This window comes from Saccoglossus kowalevskii, chromosome 18 (assembly GCF_978046115.1).
Source record: "Saccoglossus kowalevskii chromosome 18, keSacKowa6.1, whole genome shotgun sequence".
NCBI classification, from domain to species: domain Eukaryota; kingdom Metazoa; phylum Hemichordata; class Enteropneusta; family Harrimaniidae; genus Saccoglossus; species Saccoglossus kowalevskii.
In genome coordinates, this window is record NC_140658.1 from 13,152,345 (window position 1) to 13,166,355 (window position 14,011).

Below are 14,011 nucleotides of genomic sequence, written 5' to 3' on the forward strand. Positions count from 1 at the left end.
TTAGCCAACTTTTGAAACAAAATTCGCTAATGTACTATTTTATTCCGGGTCAAACCCTAAATCCACTGGACTAATAGTGTATGTGTGTTATAAAAAATTGTCTTATGAAATATTATACAAAAATGATTAAAGCTGATGAAAATAAATGTGTAAAAATATAAAAGACGATAATGAAATAAAACAAAAACAACTATAATGCAAGGCAATGCTCTTTTCACGACTCGACTGCTGTAAATAGAACAAAAGACAAGATATTATGAAGATGAAAACAATATTTGTGAACAAATACATCGTGAGAGATGAAATAACATATTATTTAAATATTTACTAAACATATTTCTTTAAAGTGTGATAATATATGTGAACTTAAAAACAAATAGTTACCGAAGTGGAGGTCGACGAGGTAGCCAAAAAGTGACCGAGGCCAAGAATGACTCTGGGATATTACAACTGCCAGAATCAGAGAAGAAGCGTCACCGTTGAATTTCCTTTCTCTAAGCAACTGTAGAGGGCGCGCTTTGCTGAGATGCAGAGAAACATTCATTCGGGTATTCGTATTCGCTTAGCCATAATGTTTGATTACTAAATTGTCTGCAGAAAACGAAATCTACTACATTGATAATACACTTGAGATACACGGTCAGTAATCAGGTGCCGCCGACAGCATCAACACGCATCGTTGACTTTCAGAAAGCTTGATTAAAAATGAGAAATCTGATTGAAATGGGATCTTAAATATGCTAGTAAATCGACGAATAACAACCAAATTGATGTATGGAAAAATAAATTATCCTCTTCCAAATATAAGTCAAAAACCTGCTTCTGTACACCGTGACGCATACATCGCGACAGAATCATCATAGAGATTGGACAATTGTATCGCTCTTACAAGTTTGGTTGTAGATTTCTTCCCAACGGTGTGGGAAATTGAAAGAAACTGTCAAAATATGACTAAAAATTGTGTGTTTTAATGTGCCAGGCAAAAATACACAAATCAACAAAACATTGCTAGCTTGGAGATCGGTGGTCGTCGCGCAGCGCGTGTTCGAATTTCATGTAAATATACAATGTATTTTACACGCTATGAGCCTCGTCGCCACCTCCCTTTAAAGTATGACGGTTGTCCAATAAATACTTTGTCATATTATGGATATGAACAAGTTAGATTCCCAAATGCATAGAATTCCAAGTTCCAAGTGATTCAGAACTCGCGCAGTTACTGAAAACGAAGCCTTGGACTTGACGAAAGCTTCGAAACACCTACTCTGAGGCAAAGACGTCCTGTCTTAGCTTTGGTGTGCATAGATTTGATCTATAATTAATATTATATTTTAGAAACCATACCCACATTTGCTAAAAAAAACTCGTTCAAATTATAACTCGATGTTCAATTAACAGTTAACCGAACTTCGAGAATCGGGCAACATAGATTTCTGGTTTTGTTTTTCCACATTTAGTAAATCGAAGTTTAATTAACAGATAGTCGAGCATTGAGTTATAGGCAACCCAGATTTGTTATCGTTTTAATTCTAAAAACGTGACCATTCTGCTAAATGTGCACGTTACACCGCAAAACAACTTCGGTTAACTGTTAATTAAATGTCAACTTACTGAATGTGGGCGTTAAACAACAATAACAAGTTATGTTAAGTAAATATCGGGTTATAGTTTGGGCTATGTTTCTAAAATATAGTGGGTGTGCTCATTTTTGTAACTCGATGTTTTCGAAACTCGATATTACGCATCTCTCCCTCTACAGGTAGGTATCATTAATATATTTGTTTGTTTTTTTTGTCATAGTTTGTTTGTCGGTGCAAAAGTTTGTACCCTTATTGTGTCGACGAGAAGTGTTTACCTTTTTTTCGTTCAATCACAATGGGTAGTAAGGAGTGTGGCTCAATTATTTGTTACCCCACTTACTTGAAGACCACACTTTTTGGTAATTACATACCAACTTTAGGACCAAGATGTTAGTCTGATATCAGTATTACGAAACGCATGCGCAGTGCCGTACGATGATGTCATATATATAGAACAGGTCTGAATTCAAAACACGTACTAATACGGCACTGTCTGTTAACAACATGTTTTCAGGCGTGTCAATATTGATACCCACTTCTATACAAACTGCTGTGGAAAAATACCCAATCGGGTGCCACATATAGCTTGTCTATGGGAGAAACCGTCCCCGGGATTACATGGGTCATTTTTCTGCTGATAATACACAATTTAAATGCGACTTTAATAGTGTTAGAAACTCAGGCAATGATGTTTTATAAATTTCTTTTAATTTTCTACACCAGGTTATACATTTCTAGGAGTCGTGCTCCCAGCGACGAAACGCAAAATAATGTGGTTAAAGCGGCGGAGTCGTCAAATACGCATGCGTCAGGTGGCCATAGCGTGTCATTGTATACAAATAAAATTCTACCCATGAGCCTTTGCATACTTAGCGTGTGTTGTTATCGTCGCGTGGGACTCAATTCCCGCGCGTGCGCAGGTGACGACCCTCCTGGTTTAGCAGCGAAAAATCTATTGTTGTGTTCTTGTTCTTCATTTAGTTCTCACGCGTCTCTGGTCAAGAGTATAACTATATATGACGTCATATCATTTACCCGTCTACGTCACAGATTGCATCGTCGCTAAAGAGCGCTACTGATACTGGAAACCAAAGTGCATGAAGTTCTATTATGGGGAGTAGATTGAGTACAAAGTACGGGTTTAGTACACAGTTTAGAAAACATTTCATTCAACTTTAACGTAGACTGATATAGTCCCATAACTCAAAGAGTCAGATCACCTGCGATTGAAAAGCCCACTCTAGTCCCTGCTATGCTGAAATTAAATATAACCGCCCCATACCTTAATATAGAAAATGTTACAAAAATATGAAAGGATGTGATCTGTCCCACTTTCGCATGCACGAGGTCGTGTTTGTATGCATGAAGTATAGTTTCATGTACAGATTAAATGACGCAAGATGCGAATGTGATGTGACTTGCATTTGTAGGTAATACTTCTTGTGGTATGGACTCTAACTTTGACTTGACCTTCGCTGTGGCCATACTTTCACCTACACTCTAAGGCACAGCTCAAATTTGGCTTTCACATTGAAAATCATTATGAGATAGTAAATCATCACAACTGAATTACAATTACAAGATAATTACCATTTTATTAAAAGAACGCTGATCTACGTAAAAGTATAATTCGCCCAACGTGGGGCTCGAACCCACGACCCTGGGATTAAGAGTCCCATGCTCTACCGACTGAGCTAGCCGGGCAGCTGTCAAAAGACGTTGAACAGATAGGTGAAATTATTTAGTGAGATGATAGTGGTATTTTTAGCTCATTTTTACGTTGAGAGCGATATTTGACAATTTAATAATTATGACCACAAACAATAAAACAAAAAGTTTAAATAAAAATAAAGAAAATTCCCGTATATCCGCTATTTTTAGAGTATACAAGGAAATTATTAAAGATTATTGAGACCTCGAGTGTGGGTAAAAAAAATCAAACAAATAAAACAATTCATCATTATTTGGATATTTTGTTACTTAAATTATAGAAACTGTTCAATTACAGATTTCACAACATAATAATATTTATAATATTCATAATGCGCTTTACATACTTTACATAAAAAAAACATCTCAAAACGCTAGATAAAAAAATATAAGTATTAGTATTTAGAAATATAAAGAAAAGAATCCCCTCTAAAAACGAACCGTAATTAATTTTAAAATGTTTTAATATTAATTAAAATGGTGCAATTTAAATTTAATTTAAATCCAGATTTAATTAAAGTGCTCACAGTGTTTAGCGGGTTTGGGTTGGTCTCCAAAAAGATGTCGATATATGATGACAAACAAACGGTTTCATATACCCTTGGGAAATATTCCTAGTTCAGTGTCCTCTAATGAGGTGTCCGTTTACAAAGACGCCCATGTGGTAAAATTTTGGTGGCGGATAAATGTATGTTACATTGAATTACATTTCAATTGTCTTATTAACATGTAAGAGTTGGACAATCAAAGAATATAAACATATTTAAAGCGGGGGAGTCGTCACCTGCGCTTGCGTCAGATGGCCATAGCGTGTCATTGTTTACAAACAAGCGTCTACCCATGAGCCTTTGCGTTTTAGCGTGTGTTGATATCGTCGTTTTGGATTCCCGCGTGTGCACAAGTGACAACCCTCCCGCTTTAAATGTGGGACTCAACAGCACCATTCGTACCACGAGTTTCTGTCACGTGATAACAACACTTGATAAATAGAATATCAAATAGACCTCGCATTAAACATGAATCTCGTGTCACGTGATGTTCTTCAAAACCTAAATTATTACAGCTGTTTGTTTATTACATCCAATCTAATAAGTCACTCATTATTTCATTGTTCCAGTCACGGATCACCCATACAGAACACAGTCACCATTTGTAATGTATTGCATATACAGTTACTTTAATTTATTTTTGTTGTAAAAAAGTTCTGATATAAAATATAATAAAAATATGATAAAAGCCGACGAAAATAAATTGTTATAAGATATAAAAGACGTGAATAAAATAAATCAAGAAAAATTAACGTTCAATGCAATATTCTTCTCACGACTCGACACCTGTGAATAAAACATAAGACAAGATATTATGAAGATGAAAAATTATATGTGAGAGATAAAATAGCATAAAATACTATAAATATTTGTTAAACATATTTTTTAAATCGATCTTGAATATGAAATATAATAACAATATCTTGTGTGGACTTGTTATTTGTTTGAGATATAAAAAAGAAGAAATTATGAAAAATCCCAGGAAAATGCAGAATAATGAAATGATCGCGTTAAAATATTTTTTTTTTTTTTGCGATCACTCTCCAGATTTGCTTACACTAACTAACTATTTAAGTTAGCTATTTTTATATTTTCTTTTCTTTTTATTTTATTTTATTTTATTTTAGAAATAAACGATGGGACTTATAAGCAAGTATACAACTCATGAAATCAACATACCATATTTCGAGGTGGAATTTTTTGCAATCTTTGTCAATCCAGCAAATAATAGTGACACTGCACTTGGACCATTTGTCCTTCTCGCTTCAAGTCTTTGGTCAAACTTCTTGTGCACTCGATCAATATACACAGATTTGTGAATGACAGGTAGAGGAGGTGGCGTTTCTTGGTTACCAGATGTAAGTGGTAAAAAGTAAAGTTGTATTGGACTAACTGAAGTGGACTTCCCTTGTTTTTCAAACACTGGGTTTGCTGAAGTAATCTCTGTGGACAGCAATTAAAACACGTGACGTCATTACAAAGCACATCATACATGTGCAATATGCCACGTGTGTGCACCCTAGAAAACAAGATGGTGTCTGACTTTTCATCTTACTGTAAGTTTCCACCAAAATTATGAATGGAATTCAGCCATTCTGAGTACATCCAAGAATTATTCGTAGATTTTTTCACGACCATAGACGGCATCCAGCCTATACTAAATTGTACTTTATTTGAAAAACAAACAAACTATAATTGTGTGAATAAAATCAAAATGAGGAAACATTTTAATAATAAATATAGAAACAACAATGACATTATATTAATCATAATTGTATTTCGAATTAATAACAGAAAGTTGTTTACCTTTTGGAATAATAGATGACGATTCTGATAAAGTTCTAGGTGTGGTTGGCATTGGAGAAACCTGAAATGATGTTATTACAAACGTTAAAGCGGGAGAGTCGTCACCTGCGCACGCGCGGGAATCGAGTCCCAAGTGACGATAACAACACACGCTAAGAACGCAAAGGCTAATTGGTAGACGCTTGTTTGTAAACAATAACACGCTATGGCCACCTGACGCATGCGTAGGTGACGACTCCCCCGCTTTAATAATGACGTACTTTTCTTCTGATTAAATGTAACGGTGCTGTGATGTGGTGTACGCTACATGAAATCCTCACCCCCCTATGCTTTGTGAAATCAGATTGACGTAAGACTACCAAATTCAACAAATGTCGGCATCATTTTGGTTGATAACTACAATAAAATATGCATTTGTTGTCGAAGTTGTTTGTTATGTCAACATTTAACGCAAAATGCAAAACATCCTCATCAACGGGCCCGACTGAGCCGCGTACGGGAACCCAGTCTCAACAAAACAAAGCAAAACTTGAAACAATTACAAGAAAACTTGTAGGTAAGTGTCTGCGTTTTAAATATTGAAAGTTTGGTACCTTATTCTTACTTCGTAGGCACCGTGACGGTTTACGCATCTCGTCAGATTCTGAAAAAGAGAGAGTTTTGTTAAACATTATTTTCAACTTGAACTTTCGGCTTTGAAACTGAGGGAGGTTGAGAGAAAGAAATACATGTACTAGGAAACAATCAAATATTGTGATAAACAGAGACTTACTTTTCTGCTTCGTGGAATGAATATTTCCCATTTTATGCTCAAATTTTGAAGAATATACTGAAAATCGCGATGCGCTTTACAGACAGTAAAATTTCGCTCGTCGTCTGAAATGGAATGTCTGAACGCGGGGAATCCAAACAAATGGAACGCATCTTGAATGACGCCACAGACACCGTGGAATTTCCTTTCTCTTAGCAGCGATAGAGGGCGCTACTCTGTGAAAAAAAAGAATTTCATACGACGGCTTTAACTCCCTGGTTATGGGATTTCTAATTGTGGGTGGAGAGGAGGTAAACAAACAAAAAATAGGTTCAAGGAAATTGTTTCCCGCCACCGACCTGGGTGTGTATGGAATAATTGAATCAAGTTGAGCTACAACGTTATATGATATGGTGTTTTATAAAGAGTGCTTAGGATAGGAGCAGAAAGAGAGGATGTCCTTGATAGTCGATAAAGACAATTATGCTGGAAACTGAAGGACCAAAGACTCAAAGGGGTAAAGGTTGTATCATTGGTTATTCATTATTTAAACAACAAATACATGGCCATGACTGGCTACCCATAGGTCCACCTCAGTGCACGATATTCTAATTAGGAGAGACGTCTACAGAAGGTGTAAATGGGCGCGTATTGATATTTGTTTTACTGGTGTTCAAAACGCTCAAAGTGGGTTATGGTATATTTGATCTTAATTATCTCTCGATCCTTATGCTACAGCCGCGATTGGTCACGGGGATTGGTCAAGCTAACTGTATGATTCTACGATGTCCCTTTCCAGATTAACTATTGATATAAAGGTTACATTAATTGCTATAAACGTCTTGGCTATATAGAATAATTACCAAGAACTACGACTATCTGCTACAATTTCCTTCCCATAGAACTGTTTGTAACTAACCCTGGAAGTACGTAATGTTCGATAATTTTTGGTCTGATGCACTGGCAATATACGTCACATTCCGTATACTGAAAGTGAGAGCGCCGTCAGTGTTTGGAGTGTGGTGTCGCGTAATCTTGGTGGAAAATGCTTCAGTTTGAGATATAGTCCATCTTCGGTCGAACAGAGAATCCCGTGTGCGATTAGATAATATTATTAATTATGTTAATAATAAATAACAACAACTTTATTGATGACACCGTAAGATGATGAAAACCTCCGATAATGTTAGGAAACTGGCAAGAAACTCAGTTCTGATGCGGATATCTAGCGAACACGGCAGCCGCTGTGAACACACATTTAAAATGTCAAAGTCTTCGAACAAAATTTTACCGACATTACAACTATAAAGCGTGGTCGTCACGCCGCGCCGTGTTTGATGTGGGACCCATCCAACCTATACAACGTATGTGAAGTACATTCGAACGCGCGCTGCATGGCGACCACCTTGATCATGAATAGATCAATCCCAGGCCCCCGGGCGCTTTCTGGAAAAATTATAGGGATGCGCACGTGTCATCAGAACCTTCCTTCCTTCTCGGAACCGTTTTTTTTTCTGCTTTTTGTCAAATTTTTGAACTTAATATACTTATAATTTTAATGTACTAGTATTTATATATTCGGGACACTTTTGGCCCAAAAAGGGCCCCGATTTGGCTGAACGTACGTATACAGCTTTCCAATGGAAGTAACCCAACATATCCAAAAGGGATCTCGAGCCTCGCGTGGGCACTCGGTAATTTTGAGTAAAAACGGCACTCTATTGCGATTATTCGAATTATTCTCAACGGAACTGCAATATAATTGTAGGAAGTCGCTATTCTGGATCGGCGTCATTATCAAGTCCCATCAAGTCACAAATACTACTGCCGATGGGCAATGAACAAATTGATCAAAACATCGACCCTGTCCTGAAAAATGACCAGAAAAAACTACTTTTGTGAGAAAATTTGGCAAAAACGTACCATTTTTAGTTTAGTGATTTTAGAGATTTTTTTTCCAAAAAATGTTGACCCATATCTGGGGTATTTTTCGCGAAAAAGTTACCCATTTGTGTGGCACATTATATATAGCTTTCCTATGTGAGTCCGTGGCATTCCAAGATCTTGTCGAGGGAATTCCTTCTCGCCTCGTTTTCACCAAATACTGGGATATCCATCATGATTAATTTCAATTTTATTTTCGCTAATTATGACAAATTAACATCATTTAGTTTTGAATAGTTATTTTCTCTACTGTCTGAAGTCGGTACAGAAATTATTATAAAACTTAAACGCGAAAGATTCATTGAAGAAAGCAGAAGCTTGCACTGGAGAACAGAAACGGCGAACACGAGGTTGACAGCTGGTAACTACGTAATCAAAATACGTGCAAGCCGAAGGCATTTACTTTTAACGCCGTTGTGGGGGCGATCACGATCTTGCTCGGAGCTCAGCAATTCCTGAAATCTGAGGTATTTTAGGGGAAAAATAAACCCGCTGAGCTGTAATTAGTCAAATTAGTCGTATCACAAATTTCTCGCAAAAGGTCTAACATTTCCCGCGTAAATTCGGTGAGCATGCAGTCGATATTTTTTTATGTACCGTTATCTGGGCTTTAACATTGACCGATGTCGTCATCAAGTGATTCAGCGTGGATCGTTTGATGTATTCCAACAGACGCATGCTTCAATCTGAATGCTATGTTGACTATGCGTTCGTTTTGACGGACAGTGCGCGTATAATACTCACCACAGAAGCGGTTTCCGTGACCACTGACTATCGATTTTCTTGAATTCATTCTCTCGACCCTCTTAAACGCGACGGAGTTATATCTATTTCTATTGGATTCATTTTACAGTGAAAATGGCTGGCCTACTCGGCGCTAATCTTAACACTGAGAATTCAACAAAATACTACCAAGATATTAACCAACTTAGCGTTCGATCTTACACGGAGCTGCTCGCCGAGGAACGCTCAATGGATAAAGATTTCGAAGAGGTAGGTCGCTTTTGTTTGTCGTATTTGTTTTATTTATTTGTCGTTTGTGTTCTACTTAAGAATTACAGATGTCGGCGATATATTATTTCATGTTCTCTTGAAAAGTGTTTAAGAAAAAAAAAAGAAACTTTAGAAAGCGCAAGCTTATAGACGTTTTGAATACAATGGTGTTGCTTCACTCAGCCTTTGTAAAGGACAATAAAACGAAAGTTATTGACGTACAACGACGGCAGAGCGGCCGATTGCCGTCGCGATCTGTGAACATTATTCCAGTTGTAATATCCACTGTCTCCGGAGACTGTGCACTGTCATTAATTTAAATCTCTCGCGCGTTGTTTGAATTTTAAACTTGTTGCCGCCATGGTTGTGTGGCAGTGCACATAAATTATTGCCCCTGACCGCAGCAGACTTCCAACGCCCGGCTATTGTTTTCTTGGGTACGTACCCCCTGCACGGCCTTTCAGAAATTTCAACGCATTGTCCGAACGCGACGATAACTATTGTTTTCTCAATAGTACGCCGTCAGTAGCTAACGTTCTGTAAACATGTTTCCTACTTCGCCGAGCAGTCAGACATGAAAATACTGTATCAGGCCCCAAAGCTTGCAACAGAGTTTCTGTGTGTAACGCATCTAAGAATGAATGTATTGCCAGCTGGTGTGTAGTTATTGTGCGATCACTAGTACTCAAAATGATTGATTTTAAAGTGAAGTAAAAAAAAAAACACAGTCAATATAGTGCATTGTTGTCGCCATGACCCTTTCCAATGTTACAAACTTCAGACTGTTACTGCCAGTATTATGAACCTGTTGCTGTTACTATAGCAACTTGACTTAGATTACATGACTGTAAAATGCTTTATTGTATAATTAAAATAATTTTATAATATTTAAAATTTTAAGATAAACCATTAAATTGAAAATGAAAATACTGTAAAATATTTTTTATTAATAAGTTTGAGAAAAACATTTTTTACTTTTATTACAGCACTTCCTTGAAAATTATGTTGTGTGAATGTTTTTTTGTATAATGCATGTCCAAAAACATTTGATATGGTCATTGTAAGAACTCTGCCCAAAATACTGCCCAAATTGAATTATTGTTGCCCATAATACTTTTGTTTGGTCAAGGACAAAGGAAAGAAGTTCATGATGACACTGACATTAAGAAAGCCAGAATATCCATTTACTTAGGGGGTCTTGATGGCATGGACGGGGCAAGCGAGTCACATTCATAGGGCAGAAGATATTTGTATTGTATATAGACAATAACTTTATAGTTTGTGTATTTACAACTTCATGAATAATTAATGATGTAATACTTCCTAATTAACATTGTTCTTGTAAGTAGGTTGACTCACATATCTTTTGGAATTCTGCCATTAATACAGATTTTTATAGGTAAAGGTGTAACAATGAGAAGTAACCAGTTCGGTCATTGGTGGTCATGTGGTTGTTACATCAGACTCATGATTGGTAGAGCTGAGTTCAAACCTTACCTATAGTTGAACACCAAAAGGGGTCTCCCATGTAATAATAATAAAATGTAACCGACTCACTGTTACTGTAACAGTAGGAAGTAACTGACTCATTTTTGTAAAAGAAAGTAACCAACTCTTGTAGCAATAGGAAGTATTAACTGACACGTTTTTGTACCGGTAATAGAAAGTAACCAAACCACTCTTGTAACAATAGAAAGTAACTTACTCATATTTTAATAAAAAGTAACCAACTCTTGTATCAATAGGAAGTAACCGACTCGTTTATGTAATAAAAAGTAACCTACTCTTGTATCAATAGGAAGTAACTAACTCATATTTGTAATAGAAAGTAACCAACTCTTGTATCAATAGGAAGTAACTAACTCGTTTATGTAATAAAAAGTAACCTACTCTTGTACCAATAGAAAGTAACTGACTCGTTTATGTAATAAAAAGTAACCTACTCTTGTAGCAATAGGAAGTAACTGACTCATATTTGTAATAAAAAGTAACCAACTCTTGTATCAATAGGAAGTAACTGACTCGTTTATGTAATACAAAGTAACCAACTTATGTATCAATAGGAAGTAACTGACTCGTTTATGTAATAAAAAGTAACCTACTCTTGTACCAATAGAAAGTAACTGACTCGTTTATGTAATAAAAAGTAACCTACTCTTGTAGCAATAGGAAGTAACTGACTCATATTTGTAATAAAAAGTAACCAACTCTTGTATCAATAGGAAGTAACCAACTCGTTTATGTAATACAAAGTAACCAACTTATGTATCAATAGGAAGTAACTGACTCGTTTATGTAATACAAAGTAACCTACTCTTGTATCAATAGAAAGTAACTGACTCGTTTATGTAATACAAAGTAACCTACTCTTGTACCAATAGAAAGTAACTGACTCGTTTATGTAATAAAAAGTAACCTACTCTTGTAGCAATAGGAAGTAACTGACTCATATTTGTAATAAAAAGTAACCAACTCTTGTATCAATAGGAAGTAACTGACTCATATTTGTAATAAAAAGTAACCAACTCTTGTATCAATAGGAAGTAACTGACTCGTTTATGTAATAAAAAGTAACCTACTCTTGTACCAATAGAAAGTAACTGACTCGTTTATGTAATAAAAAGTAACCTACTCTTGTAGCAATAGGAAGTAACTGACTCATATTTGTAATAAAAAGTAACCAACTCTTGTATCAATAGGAAGTAACCGACTCGTTTATGTAATAAAAAGTAACCTACTCTTGTATCAATAGGAAGTAACTAACTCATATTTGTAATAGAAAGTAACCAACTCTTGTATCAATAGGAAGTAACTGACTCGTTTATGTAATAAAAAGTAACCTACTCTTGTACCAATAGAAAGTAACTGACTCGTTTATGTAATAAAAAGTAACCTACTCTTGTAGCAATAGGAAGTAACTGACTCATATTTGTAATAAAAAGTAACCAACTCTTGTATCAATAGGAAGTAACTGACTCGTTTATGTAATACAAAGTAACCAACTTATGTATCAATAGGAAGTAACTGACTCGTTTATGTAATACAAAGTAACCTACTCTTGTATCAATAGGAAGTAACTGACTCATATTTGTAATAAAAAGTAACCAACTCTTGTATCAATAGGAAGTAACTGACTCGTTTATGTAATACAAAGTAACCAACTTATGTATCAATAGGAAGTAACTGACTCGTTTATGTAATACAAAGTAACCAACTTCCTCATGTAAAAATAAAAAGTATTATCAAACCAATACTACCTTACTGATACTATCCGAATGACCTGGTCTACGAAACAATTGTGAATTCAAAGGCTCTACTGCGAAAGTTGCTGATTGCAAAAGTGACTCAGATGGAGTCTCTAGTGTTTGAATGAAAAAAAACTATACATTCAGTATGCATGGGACAGAATATCAATGTTTCAGTCTCATTATTCCACATTATTGCATGAATAAGTGAATGAATAGAATTTAAATTCAAATAAATTCGTCAATTTTTAGTTAATTTGGAGAAAAATGAACCATGTAATTCCGGGAACACTTCACCTATTTAATAGTTAAATGAAGGTACACTTTATTCTTTTGAGATAAATTGAAAAGGACACAAGCATCAATCAGTGAAAAAAAAAACTTTACTACTGTGGAATACTTTATTTTCCCTGGAATTAATCGCTATTAATTCGCTGATCAGTTTAATGTGAAATATAGGAAAAAAAGTCTATTCGCTGGATTTTATTTTCACGGAATTATCCCTCCAGCGAAAAAGCGAAAATAAATTCCAAGCGACAATAAAGTAGTCTACAGTATTTTGAATGTGGAGGGGATGTATGTACTGCGTAATTTCATCTTGCGTATCTATACATTGTCTAGTCAAACAAATTATTTGCAAAACATTTTATAGATTGAAATATTATGAATTAGTACATTAGTACATTTTTATGCATACTAATCAGTCACCTTGCATAATTAATACAGTTTATCAGTTGCTGTATAGATATGTAGCAGTTTATATAGAATTTAAATGCAGGTGCAAAGTTCATTGTGTGAAGACTAAAAACCTCCCCAGCAGGGCCTCTGGTTATTAAAACACTGAACACAGTGTGAATGAATTCCACAATTCAGAATCTTCTTCTGAATCAAGGTTTGGTGATTAATAATTTGACATTATGAAATTCTGTTACCACAACCTAATATATTAGATGGCAGTTACCGTTAAAGTCCTAATATAAACCGCATACGTAATAGTAACCGCACCCCCAATTCCGGCTTCGGGGTTAAAGAGTTCTTAACAAAAATTGAAAACTTGAAAAGTACCTATTACTAACCGCACCCCCAATTCAACAAGACCGTGACTAACTTCATTGTTTCAACCAGCTGTTCCAAAACGGCATTGTTCCTAATCCTATTCTTTGTTTCGACAACATGCCTAAAAATATTCACACCTATTTATTGTTCAGCGGTGATAAGATGTCAGACAGGCAATGAAACTGCTTTTGTTCTGGCGGCGACCTCTGTCAATACTCTTTCTGAATACGTCTGTGTTTCGTAGGTTTTAGACAATGAGCTTTTATCACCGTAAAAGTGTTAAACTGAGCATTGAAGAACAATTTATCTTTCGAAAACAAATAATTTCTTGATTTAAAAAAAAAATCATGCCGTTTTCCCATGGAAATCAAAGGCAAA

General features: G+C 35.6%; 2 protein-coding genes and 1 non-coding gene across 3 annotated transcripts in view; 1 reads left to right on the forward strand and 2 right to left on the reverse strand.

Annotated features, from left to right (window-relative positions):
• Positions 1-3,211: 3,211 nt before the first annotated feature.
• On the reverse strand, positions 3,212-3,284 carry TRNAK-CUU (transfer RNA lysine (anticodon CUU)). The gene has a single exon. It is a non-coding gene; the product is annotated as a tRNA-Lys (tRNA).
• A 1,155-nt stretch (positions 3,285-4,439) lies between these two features.
• On the reverse strand, positions 4,440-6,340 carry LOC146731583 (uncharacterized). Its single transcript, XM_085493244.1, has 4 exons — positions 6,238-6,340; positions 5,645-5,705; positions 5,018-5,281; positions 4,440-4,624 (listed from the first exon to the last, which is right to left on the reverse strand). Exons 1-4 carry the CDS (start codon positions 6,313-6,315, stop codon positions 4,611-4,613), a joined length of 417 nt encoding a protein of 138 aa, XP_085349370.1. The 5' UTR covers positions 6,316-6,340; the 3' UTR covers positions 4,440-4,610.
• A 2,486-nt stretch (positions 6,341-8,826) lies between these two features.
• LOC100375377 (H(+)/Cl(-) exchange transporter 7-like) overlaps positions 8,827-14,011 on the forward strand; it is a 137,171-nt gene continuing 131,986 nt past the window's right edge. Inside the window, exons 1-2 of the mRNA XM_085492937.1 lie at positions 8,827-8,905; positions 9,193-9,332. Of these exons, the coding sequence (XP_085349063.1) occupies positions 9,198-9,332 (135 nt within the window). The 5' untranslated portion in view covers positions 8,827-8,905; positions 9,193-9,197. The remainder of the gene's footprint in view (positions 8,906-9,192; positions 9,333-14,011) is intronic.